The 20440-nt window shown below is 36.1% G+C and overlaps 1 protein-coding gene across 3 annotated transcripts in view; it reads right to left on the bottom strand.

Annotated features, from left to right (window-relative positions):
- LOC135714870 (inactivation-no-after-potential D protein-like) overlaps window positions 1-20440 on the bottom strand; it is a 271137-nt gene that overhangs the window by 142074 nt on the left and 108623 nt on the right. For 2 of the 3 annotated variants that reach the window (XM_065238285.1, XM_065238283.1), the window contains 2 exons: window positions 4867-4992; window positions 176-289 (listed from right to left, as the gene is read on the bottom strand). In XM_065238285.1, the coding sequence (XP_065094357.1) occupies window positions 176-289; window positions 4867-4992 (240 nt within the window). The remainder of the gene's footprint in view (window positions 1-175; window positions 290-4866; window positions 4993-20440) is intronic. The other variant, XM_065238284.1, reaches the window with a different exon arrangement.

Genomic DNA, 20440 nt, shown 5'->3' with positions numbered 1-20440 from the left:
ACAATGCATAATGGAAAATTAGTTAAATTTAAATCTTTCCATGTTTAATAATATTACTAAATGATTATCAAATCGTTTTAACAATCCGCTGTAAATTTTGAATATTTTTTTTAACTATCATAAATCTAGAAACTGTAGCGAAAATCTATATGCAGGCACTAATAATTTAACTTACATTGATGGTGACCTCGTTTCCTTCATGAATTAATTCTAATTCAGGAGTCTTACAGGGTGTTATTGGTGGTGGTGCTTTCTTGAGAAGGGTTGATGTTTCAGTACAGTCATCAATCTGAAATAAATGTTTTTTTTTTCAATATTATGAAAACCACCGCCCATTTTAAACGTGTAATTCCTCAACATAATTATACTTAAATGGATCCTAGTTTTATTTTTTTTAGAAGAGCGTATGGACTTCTATGAATGCCCAAGTATTAGTACAACCAACTATGGGTGGCTTCAAGTATAAGCGCAATAAGCCACGACCGTCATTGCACTCATACTTGCAGCCACAGTTAGTACACAGTTTGTTGCACTAATACAGTCGCAATTTTCGTATTTTTACATCAACACACACACATTTACATAGCAAATGTCAGAGAAGTACATGTAAATTAGAGTGGAAAAACGTAAACTTTACTTCCCCCAAGCGAGAACAACCCTTTTTTGGTTCCATTTGGAGTCCTAAACAACTGAGCAAAATTTGGGGACGATTGGTTGTAACCCGCCTTTCTACATTGCGTTTGAATTTTGTATGGAAATTAGTATGGGAAAACTTACTTTTTTGCATTGTTATCCCTAGAGACCTCAATTTTACTTGCAACTAACCATGCAACTAACCATTACACATTTATTCCAGGAAGTGCCCAACAACTTTACCAAAGGAAGTACGGTGCTTGAATGTCTATAAACAAAGTTGTAACTGTTTAAATATTTATGGTTTGAATTAAATGCCAAAAATAACTTTTTCTGCCAACACTGCTCGTGTACCAATGGGAGTAAGATTCCGCACTGAAATAATGTCGGAGTTTCTTATCTTATCGATTTGGTATGTTCAGATGAATTATTAAAAAACCATTGCTCGATCTCATATGCATAGTTGGAGAGGGGGGCGCTGTTTGAAGATTTTAAACTTAAATATAAAGCTTTAATTTGAAATATTAAACTGCCTTTAGGGCCTCCTCTACATATAAAACACAGGAGTCCTACGTCAAAAACCAAAAACAAGAGAAAACCAAAACTGTCTTAACGAGTTTTGTCTCAGACACAGTCGGATTTCCCTCGTTGAGGTATCGTTACGTGGGCTACGTTTTAGATGAGCCAAATATCAAACGTCATTTTTGACAGTGCTGATTTCTTTTCGAAATTTCGACCGACTTCATGCGAAAACCGGCAAACGTGTAGAGTGTGCGAAACAACGAGTTGCTTCCTTGATGGTTGTCAACGATGTGGCTGAATGAGGGGTGAAGCTAACTTCAGGCTTTATCAAGAAATCCACCAGAGACCCATTTCAGCAGCAATATTTGCTTCAGGTGGTCGAACAGCATCGAAAAGAGTACCCTGAAAAATCGTAGAATATATTAAACTGAAATATAATCATAACAATCCAACATTTGTGTGAATATGACTGACATTCTATATTACAGCCAAAAGAGTAGAGAAGGGGAGGGGGTACTCATTTTCAAATTGCGCTTATGAGATTGAGCAAATGTTTTGAATAACCCATCCGATCAACTCTAGAGATGGGAAACTACGAATTTATTTCAGTCTTTATCTTTACTTTCATTGATATAAGTAAGGGATACAGTAAGCCCACCCCCATTTCCAACTACGCATATTCAATGGAGCAAATATTTAATCTCATTTATATAAGTGAGAAGGGCAGAAGTATAGTAATGCCCCCCTCTTATTTAACTGTGTCTGTGATATTGACAAATTGTTTTTGAATAATTCATCTGAACATATCAAATCGATAAGATAAGAAAGTTATTTCAGTTTGAAACTTTACTTCTATTGATGTGAGTGAGGACGCCCCCCGAGCAAAGTCCAGCATCAAAATGACAGCAAATTGAAATCAAGTTTTGATATCAACATCAAACTGAAATCATAAATTTCCCGAGCAAAGTACAGCATCAAAATGACAGCAAAATGAAATCAAGTTTTGATATCAACATCAAACTGAAATCATAATTTGATTTCAGTTTAGGCAATTGACAAATTTAATATCTTATTTTGTTTTCATTTTGCTGTACATTTGCTCTCCAGAAATATGTTGTTGCGGGTTTGTTTTCATTGCCTTAGCATAACATCAAATTGAATACTTGTTTTGCTATCAACAGGAAAAATGGATATCAAATTTGGTTTTCAGTTTGCTCTCACTGGTAGCAGAAATAATTTTTCAATGTGATGTCACAGGAAGATTTTTTTGCTCTCAATTTTGATATTTTAACCGTTAAAAGACCAAAACGACAGCAACCTGAGTAATCATTATCAGCGAAATCACAACATCAAATTTAGATTTCAATTTGATCTCAGTCTTTGCTCGGGCCCTCACTCACATCAATAGGAATAAAGTTTCAAACTGAAATAAAGGTGTAGTTACCCGAGCAAAGTCCAGCATCAACATGACAGCAAATTGAAATCAAGTTTTGATATCAACATCAAACTGAAATCCTAATTTGATTTCAGTTTATGCAATTGATAAATTTCGTTTTCATTTTGCTGTACATTTGCTCTTCAAAAATATGTTGTTGCGGGTTTGTTTTCATTGCCTTAGCATAACATCAAATTGATTACTTGTTTTGTTATCAACAGGAAAAATTGATATCAAATTGAGTTTTCAGTTTGCTCTCACTGATAGCAGAATTAGTTTTCAATGTGATGTCACAGGAAGATTTTTTTGCTCTCAATTTTGATATTTTAACCGTTAAAGCGACCAAAACGACAACAACCTGAGCAAACATTATCAGCGAAATCACAACATCAAATTTAGATTTCAATTTGATCTCAGACTTTGCTCGGGTACCTCCGACCGCCACCTCTCCAACCCTCATTTAACAGCTATAACTTTTTTTAGAGGCATCCCGAGCAAAGTCTGAGATCTAATTAAAATCTAAATTTGATGTTGTGATTTCGCTGATAATGATTACTCAGGTTGCTGTCGTTTTGGTCGTTTTAACGGTTAAAATATCAAAATTGAGAGCAAACAAATCTTCCTGTGATATCACATTGAAAACTATTTCTGCATACAGTGAGAGCAAACTGAAAACTCAATTTGATATCAATTTTTCCTGTTGATTACAAAACAAGTAATACATTTGATGTTATGCTAAGGCAATGAAAACAAACCCGCACCAACATATTTTAGAAAGAGCAAATGTACAGCAAAATGAAAACGAAATTTATCTAATTAGGATTTCAGTTTGATGTTGATATCAAAACTTGATTTCAATTTGCGGTCATTTTGATGCTGGACTTTGCTCGGGAATCTAGAACCGTACATTCTTGGGCAAAGATGTTAGGCACTTCCTGGACTATACTTTTATTTGGTTAGTTGCATGGTTCAAGCAAAATTGTGAACTCTATGGATAAAAATCCAAAATAGAAGGATTTTCCATACTAATTTCCATATAAATTTCAAACGCAATGCGGAAAGCCGCGTTACTTTAAATCATCCCCAAATTTTGCACAGTTGTTTGGGACCCCAAATGGAACCAAAAATACATTGTTCTGAAAAAATGATCATGATGACCCACCCTATTGTACATATTATTGTGCACACATATTTACGTGGCAAACGTCAGAAAGGTCTACACACATAGTTTTGTTTGCCGAATATCGGCAATTTTGGACTGATATGTCAGCAAAAAATGAGGTTTGCATGTTGAGAGTCAGATAAACATTTTGCAAGACTCAACATTTCAGCAACCAAACGTCACTTTTGCGGAGATCTCTGTAAAACTTATTACGGAGCTATTCGGCGGTACCGAAATTACCGAGATTCGGCAAACAAATCCAATGCTGTATATAAGACCGATGCATTTATTTATGTGCTCCACAGTGCTTAAACAGTTTTAAATTGCCTCCCTAAATTTTAAATGAGTTAACTGAAAACTGATTTAGTACAAATCATATGAAGGATGTATTTTGCTTTGCATGATTCTTTAGGCTTCTGCGATAATAGTGAAGAGCGTCGATCATCATTTCGCTGCGGTATTTGCACCAACATTCAACAATTATTACAGTCAAGGAAACTGTTTTCTTGTAGAGTGTCACACTTAACTGCCAAAATATAAACACACCATGTGTGAAATACACCTTGCTTGCATACATTTGAAATAGCGAAATTAAGTGCATTTTTTCGCGAGATTCTAAACAGGTGTAAATGAGGCCTCTCTTAGCTCAGTCAGTAAAGGCGCAGCTACAAAGCAAGACCATGCTGGAGGTGGCTTGGTTCGATTCCCGCTCGGTTGTTAATAACTGTTTTATTTGACGTTTGGCTAAAAATGTTTTTACAAGAGTAAGCATTAAAATTTTTCTCATACTTGGCCATATGGTAAAATTCTAGGAGGTAATATTAAAAAGTTTGGATTGGACACAGTCAGTTTCTAACCAAATAATTTCAAATTTTGGGAGGCTAACCAGACAGAATTTGGAGTCGATTGAATACTGTGGAGCGAAAACATTCCAATTTGCATCAGTTTAGTGTATATGATTACAATATGTAGTAAAATACTGCTAGGGGTTGTCCATAAACCACATGGACAGATTTCGATAGATTTTAGACGTCCTTATCCTCCTGCGCGTACAACTATCCATACAATCTCTAAACTATTCACGTGGTATATGGACATCGCTCTATGGATTCACCTTTTTCACCAAGCTTTGAACTTGTAATATCATTTTGCTGTCTGCATTTTTTATTGTTTTCACAGCATGTTCATGTGAGGATTGACTGATATCTATGCCGTCTACCGCTAGTATTCTATCGCCAATCTGGAACAAAAATAATATGATTACAAATAGAAAAAATATGGAATTTTTTTTTGCTTTGTTATTTTTATTTTCGTTTTCATTTTTATAAAGCACTTCACCATTATGCATCGCATTCATACAATGCACAGTGGTTAAGGCTGGGAACTTAGCAGGAAAGCAGTCCTTGAACTTTTCCTTTAATATCAAGACGTTTGGAGTCTCGGTGAAGTTTTTGTGCTTAAAAAATTAAGGCTGTATATATTAGGATGGTCCTAAAATAAATGTATATTAAATCTAACTTTCTAATGACCTTGAAATTCAGCAATTTGAAATCGTTATATATTTTGAATTGGAATGCTCGATCTCTTAAAGATATGGAAGACGAGCTATTTGACATTTTGTAAGATAAGACCACAGTTAGAACAATTCGGATCCACTAAAGACCCAGTAAATGTTTTAGGTAAAGCAGATGTATCTAAAATAAGCTGTAATCATTGTAACAAAGTATACGTAGGACAAACCAATAGAACTGTAGCAACTAGATTTAAAGAACATATAGCAGAAGTTATTAAGGCCAAAAAGCAAAAGTAAAAAGGCCTAACATATGATTTCAAGTAAAAGGTTGCAGAACACATCTCTACAGAGAACGACCAACTATCGATTTTACAAACCGTATCTACACCATGGAAATTGGATGTTGCAGAGAACCTCGAGATCAACAAACAACGGAGTTCAACTTTACTCAACAGGGATCAAGGAAACGGCTTTTCAAGTTACTACCTAGGACACATCAACGAGTAAGCAGCGGAGTTCCTGCTCCTACAGGAAATTAAATTTAAGTTTTCCTAGCTTCTAAAAGAAAATGTACCTGGGTTAATATATATTCGGTAAAATGCGATATTTTCTTCAGTCGAGTATTAAATAGTACAAGACACTTTTTTTTCCTTGATTTGTTTTCCGTCGATCTTGTTTTCCGTGCTGAGCACCAATGCTACCGACGCCAGGGAGGCAGCTCCCATACCTGGACCCAACCTATCGACCCGTCATCAACTCATGAACCGGAGACCAACGGCTTTACTTCCCTCCCGAAGGTAGGCGTGATCACAGATGTTATGCGTCAGAACACCCTGGCGGCGCCGACTGGGATTGAACCCAGGCCTGCTGGGGTGAGAGGTAATCAGGCTTACCACTACACCACCGCGGTGCACCGGCGCCGCTTAGTACAAGACACTGAAGAAGTCTGCACATTGTAGACGAAATACGCGTATCTGTCAAGGATAAGCATATATGGTAGTGGAATTAAATGGAAATTACTCACCCTTCTCTCTCTCTCTTTATACAGGGATTCCACTAAGACGCCCACATACATCAGGATACATTTTGAGTGTTCATTAGTACCTGCTCGGGAACGTGGAGCGATTCCTACCTGCCGTTTAGAACGAGATTGTAGGACTGCTTTGCGGGTCTTAAATTACCAGCAATTAAATCTGTGGTTTGAACATTTATATTTCTTAGGATCTTCCTTCGGTCTTCGTTTGCGTGATAGGAATCTCCACAATTCATGCATATAGCTGGCATGTAAACATTTTTTGTTCCATGGCTCCATCCCTGGCACTTACGGCACTGGGTGATGTTTTGGAAATTCCCTCCAGTATTCCTGAAGTGTTCCCATTTCTATCGGACATGGAGCATAAGGCTAGCTTTTTCTAAGACCATAAGGTTGTTTAGTTTACTAGACTTGAAGTGAATTAAATAAAAATCGATAGAAATCCCGTTGCGCGAATCGCCAGGACGGGATTTCATTTTTATTTTTATTACTTGAACTGGCTCAAGTTCAAGTAATATTGTCAATTCATCTATGGTATGATCAAGGGATTCACCACTGGGCAGAACTTTCAAGACAACCTGGAACAGATGTTCAGTTTTGGTGTCAAGAGTTAAAAAATGGTGTTACTTCTCAGGAAGATACTTGAAAAGACGTTTAAATCCGTCCAAGGTTTTAGTCAATACACGGCATTCACTCCGATGGCCAATTTGAAGTGAAAACTGAAATTTAATTAAGTTCAAAAATTCCGTGCGAATAGCATGGAAATCGAAAGTGGTTATCACACCTTTTTCTTCTAGGCATTAAGCCGGGAAAGTTTACTGGAATTTTGCCTGGATGATAGATCATTCTCATTATATGTTCAAAGGAAGATTGATCAGCATCAAAACAACAGCGAAGAGTTATGGAGAATTTTGAAATTTTTATTAAAACCTAGTAATTGCAAACCGCGGTCCATAACTTTAAAAGGCACATTAGAACAGTCAGAACAAGTAATTGCATCTAAATTTAATGATTATTTTGTCGACAGTGTTTCATTGATTAACTGACATAACCCCGAGGCTGCAAAATGCGTGTCGATGCATGTTGACATGGCTGGTTCTCAGCAATGCAATGACCAATCGTTATGATTCAGCCACCAATCGAAAGATATGGCTATCTTATTTTATTAAGAAGCCCAATTGGACCTGTGGTTGGTCAGCCGGAACGGAAAAACCCGGAAAATCCCGAGCAAAATGCGTGTCGATTCATGTTGACATGACTGGTTCTCGATTGAGCCACTACTTGAAAGGTATGACTATCTACTTTCAAACGGAACAAACAAGGAACCGATTGGAGTTGCGGGTGGCCAATCGGAACGATAAAATCCGTTAAAGGTGGCTCTGTGAAAATTCGGATTCACCGGGAAAATGGTCAATTCCTGAAAGTAGACCTAGAGATCCAAGATTTTTTTTCAAAATTGCATACAATCATGCGCATAGAGGAAATATACCATCACCATATCGATTTTGCACCCAAGTGGCCAGAAAACGGTCCTCTGGATATTCGGAATCACCGGGAAATTAGTCAATTCCAGAAAGTAGACCTAGAGATCTGGAATTTTTTCTAACTTGCATATAATCATTAGCATAGAGGAAATACGACATCAACATATTGATTCTGCTACCAAGTGCCCAGAATACGGTCCTCTGGATATCCGGAATCACCAGGAAAATATTCAATTCTTAAAAGTTGACCTGGAGATCCGTGAGTTTTTAGAAAATGTGAAGAACCCTTAGTTAAGAAGATATGTCAGTGGATTTTCCGGATTCACCGGAGAGTAGACCTAGAGATCCGCGATTTTTTTTTTATAAATTTCATACAATCATGAGCATAGAGGAAATAAATCTTCACCATATCGATTCTGCAGCCAAGTGGCCAGAAGAGGACCCTCTAGATATCTGGAGAAACCGGGAAAATAGTTAATTCTTCAAAGTAGACATAGAGATCAGTGTTTTTCTTTTCTAGATTTGTTTACAATTATGAGCATAGAAGAAATTTGTCATCATCATATCGATTCTGCTACTGAGTGGCCGGAATACGGTCCTCTGGATATCCGGAATCACCAGAAAAAAATTCAATTCTTAAAAGTTGACCTATAGACCCTCAATTTATTTTCTAAATTGCATACAACCATGAGCATAGAGGAAATATGTCATCACAACATCGATTCTGCTAACGGGTAGCCAGAAAACGGTCCTCTGGATATCCTGAATTACTGAAATCAAGTCCAATTCCTGAACGTAGACCTAGAGATTCGCGATTTTTTAGAAAATGTAAAATTCCATATTGATTCGATCCCCCGGTGGCCATAAACTCCCGTCTGGATATCCGGATTCACCGGGAAATTGGTTATTTCCTAAAAGTAGTCCCAGAGATCCACGAAATCTTGAGTATAGAGGAAATATACCATCACCAAATCGATTCTGCAACCAAGTGGCCAGAAAACGATCCTCTGGATATCCGGAAACACCGGGAAAATGGTCAATTCCTGAAAGTAGACCTAGAGATCCACGATTTTTTTTTCCAAATTGCATGCAATCATGAGCATAGAGGAATATATGCCATCACCATATCGATTTTGCTGCCAGATGGCCATAAATTACCCTTTTGGATATCCGGATTCACCAATGCCTAAAAATGGTCCTAGAGTTCCACGATTTTTTCTAAAATTTCATACAATCATGAGCTCAAAGGAAATATGCCCTCACCATATCTATGCTGCTTCCGCGTGACCAGAAAACGGTCCTCTGGTTATCCGTAATCACTGGAATCATGGTCAATTTTGTTGAGGTAGACCTAGAGATTTATGATTTTTTTAGAAAATATGTAGAACCTTCAGTTGAGAAGCGATATCTCAGCTCTATATTGATTCAATCACGGTTGCCATAAAACGCCGGATTCACTGGAAAATTGTTTATTTCCCAAGCTAGTCCCAGATTTTTTTGTTTCTAAATTGCATACAATCTTGTGTATAGAGGAAATATGCCATCACCCTATCGATTCTACTTCAGAGTGGCCAAAAAACGATCCTCAGGATATCTGAATACATCGTGACAGCAAAAATCGAAGAAAGGAGGAGCGCACACTGAATTACAAAGAGACTGTGAATTGTTCCTGCAAAGGTGCACAGCAAAAAATAAGGAATTTTACATGACACCAAAACCATTTTAAAATTACATCTCTGTAAACTATGTTTTAATTTAATTTTACATTAAAAATCATGCACACTTAAAGAGCTTGATAAAACTCATAAATTTACACGTTTATTCGAATAGTTTTCTCTTGCAGTTTATTATTCTCCACGCGATGTAAAAACTTATCGAAGAACATCGAATTTTCAACACTAAAACCTATAAATTTACTTGCTCGTGTAAATGTAAATCAACAAATATTGAGAAAGCTAATATGGCGGACAGAACGATTAATCGATCAGTTTTTTCTCCGCCGTGTATAGCTCGAGTCACTTCTTTAGTGGACAATGTCGGAAAAAGTGTATTGTAAGTTTTTTGCGCTCAGTTTTGGTTATGTGGAACGATCGTGCATAAGCACGTCCACAAATAGAAGATAGATGACAGAAAAATATTGATTAAACCTGTTTTATACAGAGAGCACTTTTAGTTCGTTCAAAAAATCAAAAATTTGGATATGGTAAAATAGAAAAAAAAAATATTCAAAAATGCGCTCATGGTTCCTTTCTTCTCCTGACTGACCGTTTTGATGCAGTGGTGGAAGTGTAGGGTATGTACTATGCCGTGAAGGCGAGTTATTCCGCGTGGGTGATAATTCCGCGTACTTGACAATCAGTTCTATTTTATGCAAATTTGTTCAAAAAGTTATAATTGTTTGATATTTGAACAGAAAATACATTGATTATGATGGTCATTACATTACACGCGAACCTTGCAGGCACCATACTTTGCGCCGTTCCTAACTCTGAGTACTTTTGATTTCTTTCTATCAATAGTTTTGAAATGTTGCAACAGTGGTCAGTACTGTTCCCTTGTACTAAGGAAAAGAGTTCAACAAACGTTTTCAAAATATCTGGTTAAGCTCGAGATACGATTGACAATACATATGTGACTGCGCCTAAACGGTGGTTCGATAGAACAATATAAAAACGAATGTCATGTTCGTGGAATTATCACCCGCGCGGAGGAACCCAATTTCATGGTAAATTAATCTCATTCAAATAAGTATAAGGTGGCAATACGCTAAAATGCGTAAAATTCTAAACGTCCTGTAAAATTACTAGGTTTTTACCATCTAAAGCCATCCATGTAAAATTCAAGTGACGTTTAATTTTACTTGCATGTAAATTTCAAGTCGTGTAAATTTAAAAACCAATTAGTTCATATGTATGGCACGTTCTTTTTATGTGCATGGAAATTCGTGTAAAATTACAAAATAATTTTCACTGAGTGCAACCAATCAAAGCAAATCAAAATCTTCCGCATACAACAAGTTGTAAGAGTCGCACTCGGTCAAACCATTGATATACACACCAAAAAATTATGATTATTAAATGAGACGTAATCGAAAAACGGACTTAATATTGCATGACGTAATTATAAAATTAACTTAATTTTACGTTTCAAAAGACGCACACAAAATTAGCGGTCATATTATAGCAACTTTCCATAATAAACCTCACAATATTACTTCATGACATATAATTTTACATGCGTGTACTCAAAATTATGCGGGCACACTTTTTTTTCGGTGTGGGATGACTTAAAATTACACGAACGAACGCTGGGCCAACGCAAGCGAAAACTTCAACGTCGTCGGCCGTGAGCGGTTCGTTTATGTGAAGTGAGTAAAAAATCAGAAGAAAAATGGTGTTAAAGTGTAAAATGTGGGATGTGGCTATCGAAAATATTGATTTTTATATTAAGCATGTTCGGTTGCATAAAAATAATAAACATTTTGAGTGTCCCATTGAACAATGCACGGTGGTTTTCAAGTCATTTGCGGCATTCAAGATGCACCTCCGTCAGCGCCATGTTGGTCGAAAAAAAGACGTACAGATGGAATGTCCGGACTTGTCATGCAGTTTTGAATGTTTGGAATTCAAATTAATGACAAAAAACGTCATGCGGCATATTTCAGAGCGACATCCGGAATTGTGTCCGCTGAAATCCCGCATAAATTCAAACCATTACTTTACCTTACCAAAAATGGTTAAACATTGTTTATAATCCCTGCTAAACTTTAACTGAAATCGTTATGGAACTTTACATGAACGTTTTTGTGATAAAGTTTAAACCTTATGTATTATGGTTTTTTGGAAGTGAACCTTACAAATAATGGGTTGTTAAGAACCATTACCATTCCAAATTCTTGTTTTCTCCATACATTTTTGGGAAAGTAATTATATTGGAACTATTTTATTTATGATTTGAGAACTTTAATGGTAATGGTTATGGTAGTTGGTAAGGTTCATAGGTGGTTTTGTGACATCCATCAACTTTATGTGGAATATATCGCGAATTGGTTGCCTGTAAATTACTGATTACCAATTCGCGATATATTTCACGTAAAGTTGACCGATAATACTAAACCATTTATGGACCTTACTGGCTACCATGTCTATTACCATTAAAGTTCTCAAACCATAAGTAAAAAGGTTTTAATATAGTCTCTCCGAAAATGTATGAAGAGAACAACTATTTTGCAATTTGTAAAAAATCGCAGGGTTCTATGACCACTTTTACGGTCATTCCGGAAATCCTGTTTTCTGGCAACTCGGTAGCATAACACTAGTTTACAAATAAAAGTAAAAAATAACTTGAATCTTTAACCAATTGTGCGCTGAATCCAAAAATGTAGTAAAAAAAACCTTAGTAGGATAGTTTTTGAGATAAAGCTAAAAAATGAAAATTTACTTTAAAAAAGTTTGTTTACTAAAATACAAATATCTTCGGTTTTAATGGGACTATATCAATTATTTTAACGCCAAATTAAAGAAAAAAAATCCTTCAAAACAACTAAACATCAATTGTCAGTGAGATTAGTGATATTGTTGTTAATTAATAGTTTGTTTATTTATTTTTTGCATTTTTCCCAGAAAAAAAATTAATTTCTGCTAAAAGCTTAGCAGTGTACAAAAAATTTTAGTAGTGGTTGCATCAATAATCGCACTGAAAAATGATGTTCAAATAATCAAAAGCCAATTTTATCACCTTTAGTTTGACGTTAAAATAATTATTATAACTGCATTACAATCGGAGATATTTGTATTTTAGGAAACACTGGACTACATTTTTAAATTCAGCGCATGATTTTACGTGGGAAATGACCATCTGCGTACAAAGTTCAAATATGCTGTAAACGAGTGCAATCAATATGGTGATGGCATATTTCCTCTATGCTAAAGATTGCATGCTCTTTTGAAAAATCGCGAATCACTAGGATAACTTTAAGGAATTGACCATTTCACCTGTGAAACTGGATATCCAGAAGCGCACTTTATGGCTACCGGGGGATCGAATCAATATGGTGCTGAGATATATTTGTTCAACTAAGGGCTTAATGCATTTTCTAAAAAAATCGCAGAGCTCTAAATCCACTTTTCCGGTGATTTCAGATATCTTGAGAATCGTTTTCTGTCGACCCAGTGCAGAATCTCTATGGTGGTGATATATGTCCTCTACAGTGGTGATATATTTCCTCTAGTTGGTGATATATGTCCTCAAGAGCGTATGCATTTTAGAAAAAAAAAATCGCGGGTCTCTAGAACAACTTTTGAGAATAGGTAGCTTTCCCGATGAATCAGGATTTCCAGAAAGGTGTTCAATAACCACCAATAATCACGACCAAATCAATATTCCACTGAGATATATCTTCTCAACTAAGACACATTTCATAAAAAAAACGCGGATCTCTAGGTCTACTTTCAGGAATTTACCATTTTCCCGGTAAATCCGGATATCCGCTAGCTATCCATTAGCAGAATCGATATGGTTATGTCATAATTTCTCTTTGGACTTGACCATTTTCTCGGATATTCCGGATATCCAGAGACCCCTCGGTGCCAGAATCGATATGGTGAAAGCATATTTCATCTATGCTCATGATTGTACGTAATTTAGAAAAATGTCTACGACTATTTTTAAGAATTGACCATTTTCCCAGTGATTCTGGATACCCAGAAGGGCGTTTAATGGCCACCGGGGGACCAAATCAATATTGCACTGAGATATATCTTCTCATCTAAGGGTTCTTCACATTTTCTAATAAATCACGGATCTCTAGGTATACTTTCAGGATTTGACTAATTTCCCGGTGATTTCGGATATCCAGAGGACCGTTTTCTAGCACCAAGCACCAAGCAAAATTGATATGGTGATGGTATATTTCCTCTATGCTAATAATTATATGCAAGTTAGAAAAAATTCGCGAATCTCTAGGTCTACTTTCTGGAATTGACTAATTTCTCGTTGATTCCGGATATCCAGACGACCGTTTTCTGGCCACTTGGTAGCAAAATCAAATGGTGGTGGTATATTTTCTCTATGCTCATGATCGTATGCAATTTTGAAAAAAATCGCGGTCTCTATGTTTACTTTCAGGAATTGACCATTTTCCCGGTGAATCCGAATTTCCACAGAGCCACCTTTCACGGACTTTATCGTTCCGATTGGCCACCCACAACTCCAATCGGTTCCTTGTCTGTTCGGTTAGAAATGGATAGTCATACCTTTCAAGTAGTGGCTCAATCTTAAAATGTGGTAACCAAATTGCCGAGAACCAGTCATGTCAACATGAATCGACACGCATTTTGCTCGGGACTTTTCCGGGTATTACCGTTTCGGCTGGACAACTACAGGTCCAATTGGGTTTCTTTCTATTCAAAATAAAATAAGATAGCCATATCTTTCGATTGGTGGCTGAATCATAACGATGGATCATTGCATTGCTGAGAACCAGCCATGTTAACTATGAATCGATACGCTCGGTACTTTGAGGAAGTTTCAATGACTTGGGACTATGTCAGTTAATCAAACCATTGAATTGGTCGATGAATATGACGAAATAAAACAGCCAGTGAGTAGAAGTTTTAGATTTGAAGGATTTCACGCAATTACATTAGATGAACTCAGAGTTATTTGTTTTTCATTATTAAAATCGGCTTGAGTAGACAATGTTAATGCTAGAGTTATTCAAGATTGCTGTCATGTCATTGGCTACATCTTGCTGGACCTTATTAATTAATCATTGCAAACTGGACATGTGCCACAAATTTGCAAGAAATCCTTAGTGGTTCCCATTCAAATAGTTGCTGGAGTTACAAGCTGGTTTTAAAGCTATTTGTGTGACAGAACTGTTGACGGTGACTGATTTTAATGATTCTATTTCCAGTCCCGTGGGGAATAACCTTGGAGTGCCCCAGGAAAGTGTATTAGGGCCCCTTTTATTTATTGTGTATATTAATGATTTGCGACGTGTTTTACGATATTGCGACATTAATCTTTTTGCAGATGATACTTTGTTATTCATTGCGGCTAAGGATTTAGATGATGCCGTTTCACACTTGAATGAAAATTTGCATTCTCTAAGTAGAAGGCTGAAGTATAAGCAATTGAGAACGAATATAACTAAAACTAAATTCATTGTAATTTCGCGGAATCGAGTAAATGAGAACGTCTCCGTTGTAATTGATGATGAGGCTATTGATCGCGTTCGGGAGATTAAATATCTTGGCGTGATTATTTAAGAAAACCTTAAGTTCAACTCTCACATTGACAATGTCATCAAGCAAATTGCCAAGAAGTATGGAGTTCTATGTCGATTGAAAAACGATTTAACTGTTTCCAGTAAAATGTAGCTATGCAAATCAATCATCTCTCCTCTAGACTTCTGTCCTTTCACACGTTAAAGTTGAACAGTTATCTAATGATTGTTTTATGAATTGACAAAATATGTATCTAGACGAAGTTTTAACGGATTATTTTATATGTATAGCTGTCATAACGACTTTTTAATAATTATTGTTGAAAAAAAAATATTGTGTTTGCCACGATGGTGATCATGGATTTTCAATATTTGATTTAATGGTAGTAGGTTAAAAAACGTAGAAGGGTCTGTGCCTATAGGCACGAACGGAGGCTTGACATCAGAGTTGCGACCTATCACAATCACCATCATCAAACAGCTGATGGTAGTAACGGTTTGTACATTCTTATCAATGTGCTCGTCGAAGCTCTCTCCATGACCATCAATCAAGTTGACGAAAGAAGTAAAAAGCAACTGGTGAATCTCGTCTTCTGTTGTGATCCATCACCGATCTGGTCAATCCTGACAATCACGACACTCATATGTGCTCGTTTTGAAGCAGTTGCTGCTTTGCTTGCTTATGTGAGTGTGTTGGTGAGTGAGCCCAACAGCTTCCGTTTAATGTTGCCTGCTTTGTTTGTAACTCACACACTCGCGCCTGCCGAGATGAACTTGGAATGCGAAGGCATTGTTTTCATTTTCTTCTGTCATTTCGCTTTTTCTCATGATCGTACTGCAGAAATCTTCACTGTTTTCGTTGTGCTTTTCATTATCAGCAGCGAGTGTAACGATTTGCTTGTAAGCAACGACCATTACTGGTGATTGTTGTTTGCCATGGCTCTAACTCTCACTGCGTGACAAAACGATCTGTAAGCGATAGTCGGTTGCTGCGAAGACGAGTGTCACGTGAGTGTCATGATATTTTGCATCACTGCTTGACATAGGACCGCTAGTGGATGAAACAAATAAAGGGTGTCGCACATCAAATTGCATCACGGAAAAAAAACGCTGTAGAAAATTACCTAGTTGACCGATCCTTTTCAAACTTTCAAACAATAAAATTTAACACATTAGTAAGCTTTTAGCATATTCATTTCATTCAACTTCAATGCCACAACCATACGCTCACACCTTACGATGAACTCCACTCATTAGGTTATCAAATCTGGCTGCAGCTTCTTCTGTACGGAAATCCACTTTTTCGTTATGTCTTCCTCAGATTTGACCTCCTTGGGATGCTTCCGTAGTGCCTACTTCATAATATAGTGCCTACTTCATAATAGCGTTGGGGGGGGTCATGTCCTTGCGTACGAAAGTGACCTCGTTGGCTTCGTACCACTCCAGGACAACATTTGAATAATAGTACGTAGCTAGATCCGGCCAGAAGATCGTAGGGCCCTCGTGTTGCTTCAACAGAGGAAGCAGACGCTTCTGTAGACACTCCTTGATGTAGATCTCCCCGTTTACAGTCTCAGTAGTCAGGAACGGCGCACTCCGTTTGCCACATGAGCAGATCACTTGCCAAATCATGTATTTCTTGGAAAACTTTGAAAGTTTCGGCTTCCTTACTTGCTCCGGAATGTTAGTTTTTTCATTCTTACTGTTTAATTAACCATGACAGGTACTATGATTATTTTTTTTATTTGTCGGATCGGTAACAATCCACAAGCTGATTGATTTCAGTTTGTGAGTCGAAGAGTCAACTGGATATTTTGATATTTGACTAGCGTAATATCAGAAATAAAGAATATTCTATGCAATTCTACTAAACATCCAAATAAAAGTGTTGGGACAAAATACAATAGAGTTGATAAAACATATGAACACGATTGAAAATAGAGAAATACAGATGAAATCATCCCAAAGTTTATCACAAAAAAATACTGAGTACACTTAGGGTTATAGTTCGAGCAACAGCTAGTGAATTCAATATCCTTTTAATCTGCCAAATGATTAAATAAAGTTGAAGTAGAAGAATTTCAGATCAACGAATACTTCATAAAATTTGAATGCTTATTTCTCATTTTCTAAAATTGTTGATTAAAAAAATTACCTGACAAAGATTTTCGTAATCTCGGACATAAAAAATTCAAATTTTACGAAAATGCGATTGTTTATTCATTCGAATTTTGATGAACAATCTACATATATCTGAATTTAAAATGAACTCAAAGTATATTTACGACGATCCGCAATAAGATCATACTTCATAATTTATACACATTAAATAAAGTTGAAATATGGTTTGATTAAAATAATTTGAGATCGAGCATAGTATTTTACAACGAATACTTCATAAAATTTGAATGCTTATTTCTCATTTTCTAAAATTGTTGATTAAAAAAATTTTGATGAACAATCTACATATTTCTGGGCCTCTCTTAGCTCAGTCGGTAAAGGCGCAGCTACAAAGCAAGACCATGCTGGAGGTGGCTGGGTTCAATTCCCGGTCCGGTCTAGGAATTTTTCGGGTTGGAAAATTTCTCGACTTCCCTGGGCATAGAAGTATGATTGGACTTGCCACACAATTATACCAATGCAAAAATAGTACAGGCATCGAAAGCTCTCAATTGATAACTGTGGAAGTGCATCTAGAACACTAAGTTGAGAACACGCAATAAGCTAATATGCGATATGCAATAAGCTTGAAAAGCGAAGAAGAAGAAGACATATTTCTGAACTTCAAATGAACTCAAAGTATATTTACGACGATCCACAATAAGATCATACTTCATAATTTATACACATTATTTTACAGATTTTTGTCAGCCAGAAACATAAGAAAAAGATTTGTTACGGTGAAATTACAGATTTAAATTGGAAATAATGTGGCAACACTGCATCGTCTTCGTATTAATTCGATGCGTGCTGTTCCACGCAAATGACGAAGAAAACGCATTTTTACTTTCTTTAGGTGATTCATTGAAGCGTCCAACAATGACCATCATGATGGCTGATATTCCCTATCACTTCAAGATTTCTAGGGCACAAATCTTGGACGGTTGTGACATCACTGATGAAATGAAATTAAAACTTCTTGTATACTGCACTGCAGCAAACGTGAAGTTCCAGTTTTTTTACCCTTTATTTGCTCCAAATTCAAAATAAATAACATTTCATTTTTTAAAATAGGTGCTCCAGTTACTACAGTAACTTACCAGCATTAATTGTAATGATATATATCTAAATGGTTTTTTTTAACATTGTTCCTGCCTTGGCAATTCAGTATTTTAAACAAGGGTTTTTTTTAACCTGCATGTCAGTATAACAATTGAAATCTTAAAACTAAAAACTAAAACCAAATCTTATCTAAGTATAAAGGGAATTAATCGTTGCAATTGAGGATTGCAACGATTTTTGTCTAAAATTATTAATCATTTTGTTGGACATTTGTTCTAAAGTCTTACATTCGAAATTCTATATACCTCGGTAGCACTGTACCAGAAAGGCAACTTCAAAATCATCTTCAGAACTTTGTTCTGAATCCTTTGAAGTGCTTTTTTCCTGGTAGTGCAACAACTAGAACATATTGGCACAGCGTAAAGCATGGCCGGTCTAAAAACTTTTTTAAATATTAGAAGTTTATTCGTCAGACGAAGTTTGGATTTCCTGTTTATAAGAGGATACAAAAAATTTATATATATTTGTTACATTTGGCTTGAATACCCTCAATGTGATCTTTAAAAGTTAATTTTTGGTCAAGTATTAATCCAATATATTTCACTTGGTTTGACCAGGAAATTGGAACTCCGTGCATAGTGACTATGTGACTACTACTAGGTTTCAAAAACGAAGTTTTAGGCTTATGTGGACATATTATAAGTTAAGTTTTGGAAGCGTTGGGAGAAATCTTCCATTTTTTGTAAATAAGAAGAGAAAATATCTAAACTTTTCTGCAGTCTGCTGCAAATAACACCAAGACTTCTTCCTTTAGCGGAAATGCCTGTGTCATCAGCGAACAAAGATTTGTGGCATCCCTGAGACAAATCAGGGAGGTCCAAAGTAAAAATATTATACAAAATTGGCCTAAGAATACTACCCTGAGGAACTCCTGCTCTAACAGGTAGTCGTACGGATTTGGAATTTTGATAATTTACCTTCAGAGTTCTGTCAGTTAAATAATTTTGAACTAATTTCATAATATAAAGTGGAAAATTAAACTTTTTCAATATAGCAAGCAAACCTTCATGCCAAACACTGTCGAATACTTTTTCTATGTCTAGAAGAGTTAAGTTGCTATTGCCAGTTGAGTGGCCTTCAGATTTGTTTGAACGAATTTAATTGGTAACTCTTACGAGTTGATGAGTAGTTGAATGCCCATGGCGAAATCCAAACTGCTCATCTGCAAAAATTGAGTTCGTATTGATGTGAAGCATCATTCTATTTAAAATTATCTTTTCAAAAAGTTTACTTATTGAAGAAAGCAAACTTTTTGGACGGTAGCTAGAAGCTGCAGCTAGATTTTTATCCGGGTTCAAAATTGGAACAACTTTTGTATTTTTCCATTTATCAGGAAAGTATGCCAAATTGAAACATCTGTTAAATAATTTTACCAAAAAGAAAAGGTAGTTTTTTGATGAGGATAAAGAAAATTCCATCCTCCCCTGGAGCTTTAATATTATGAAACTTTTTAGTTATAGATCTTACTTCGTCCAAATCAATCCCCCAGGAATCATCAAAAATATTTTCCCGAGAGAAAATATTCAGAAAATCCCGAGCAAACTGTTTCTCAATAGGACTAGTAAGACCCAAACTGAAATTATGGGAGCTCTAGAATTGCTTAGCAAGTTTCTGAGCTTTTTCCAAATTTGTGATCAAAATTCTTTAAGCGCTGGAATGGGCTTTTGAGGTTTTTTTCAATTTTTTTGTGAGTTTCCAAAAGGATTTGCAACTCGGGTCAAATTTCAAAACATTATTTTCAAAAGTTTTGTTCCTCAGGGCAGAGAATCGCTTTTTAATTTGTTTTTGCAAATCTCGCCAGATAACTTTCAAGACGGATCAAGAGCTGAAGATCGTCGTCTATTATAATTGAATGGAATTTAACCTCGCATTTTGGTATGTATGTACATACAGTACATTTTGTTTCAACTATAGAAGTAGTCAGAGATTCAAGAGCATAATTAATTTCATCTTTGGTTTGCAAAGGAATGTTTGGATCGAAGCTATATTTCATAAATGTTTGATATTGTTCCCAATCAGCTCTACACGGGAAGAAATCCGATTCCATTTTCATGAATAAAAAATTATGGAATGAAAAAACGTTCCACGCCATGAAATTATAGCAATGATCTACAATTTTATGATGGAAATTCATGATTTCATAATACA

The sequence above is a fragment of the Ochlerotatus camptorhynchus genome, unplaced genomic scaffold (genome assembly GCF_037179485.1).
Source record: "Ochlerotatus camptorhynchus isolate MF236.1 unplaced genomic scaffold, CSIRO-AGI_Acam_v1.1 ptg000747l, whole genome shotgun sequence".
Classification (NCBI taxonomy): domain Eukaryota; kingdom Metazoa; phylum Arthropoda; class Insecta; order Diptera; family Culicidae; genus Ochlerotatus; species Ochlerotatus camptorhynchus.
The sequence above is the reverse complement of the archived record's forward strand: the minus strand, read 5'-3'. Positions and strand labels throughout refer to the sequence as shown.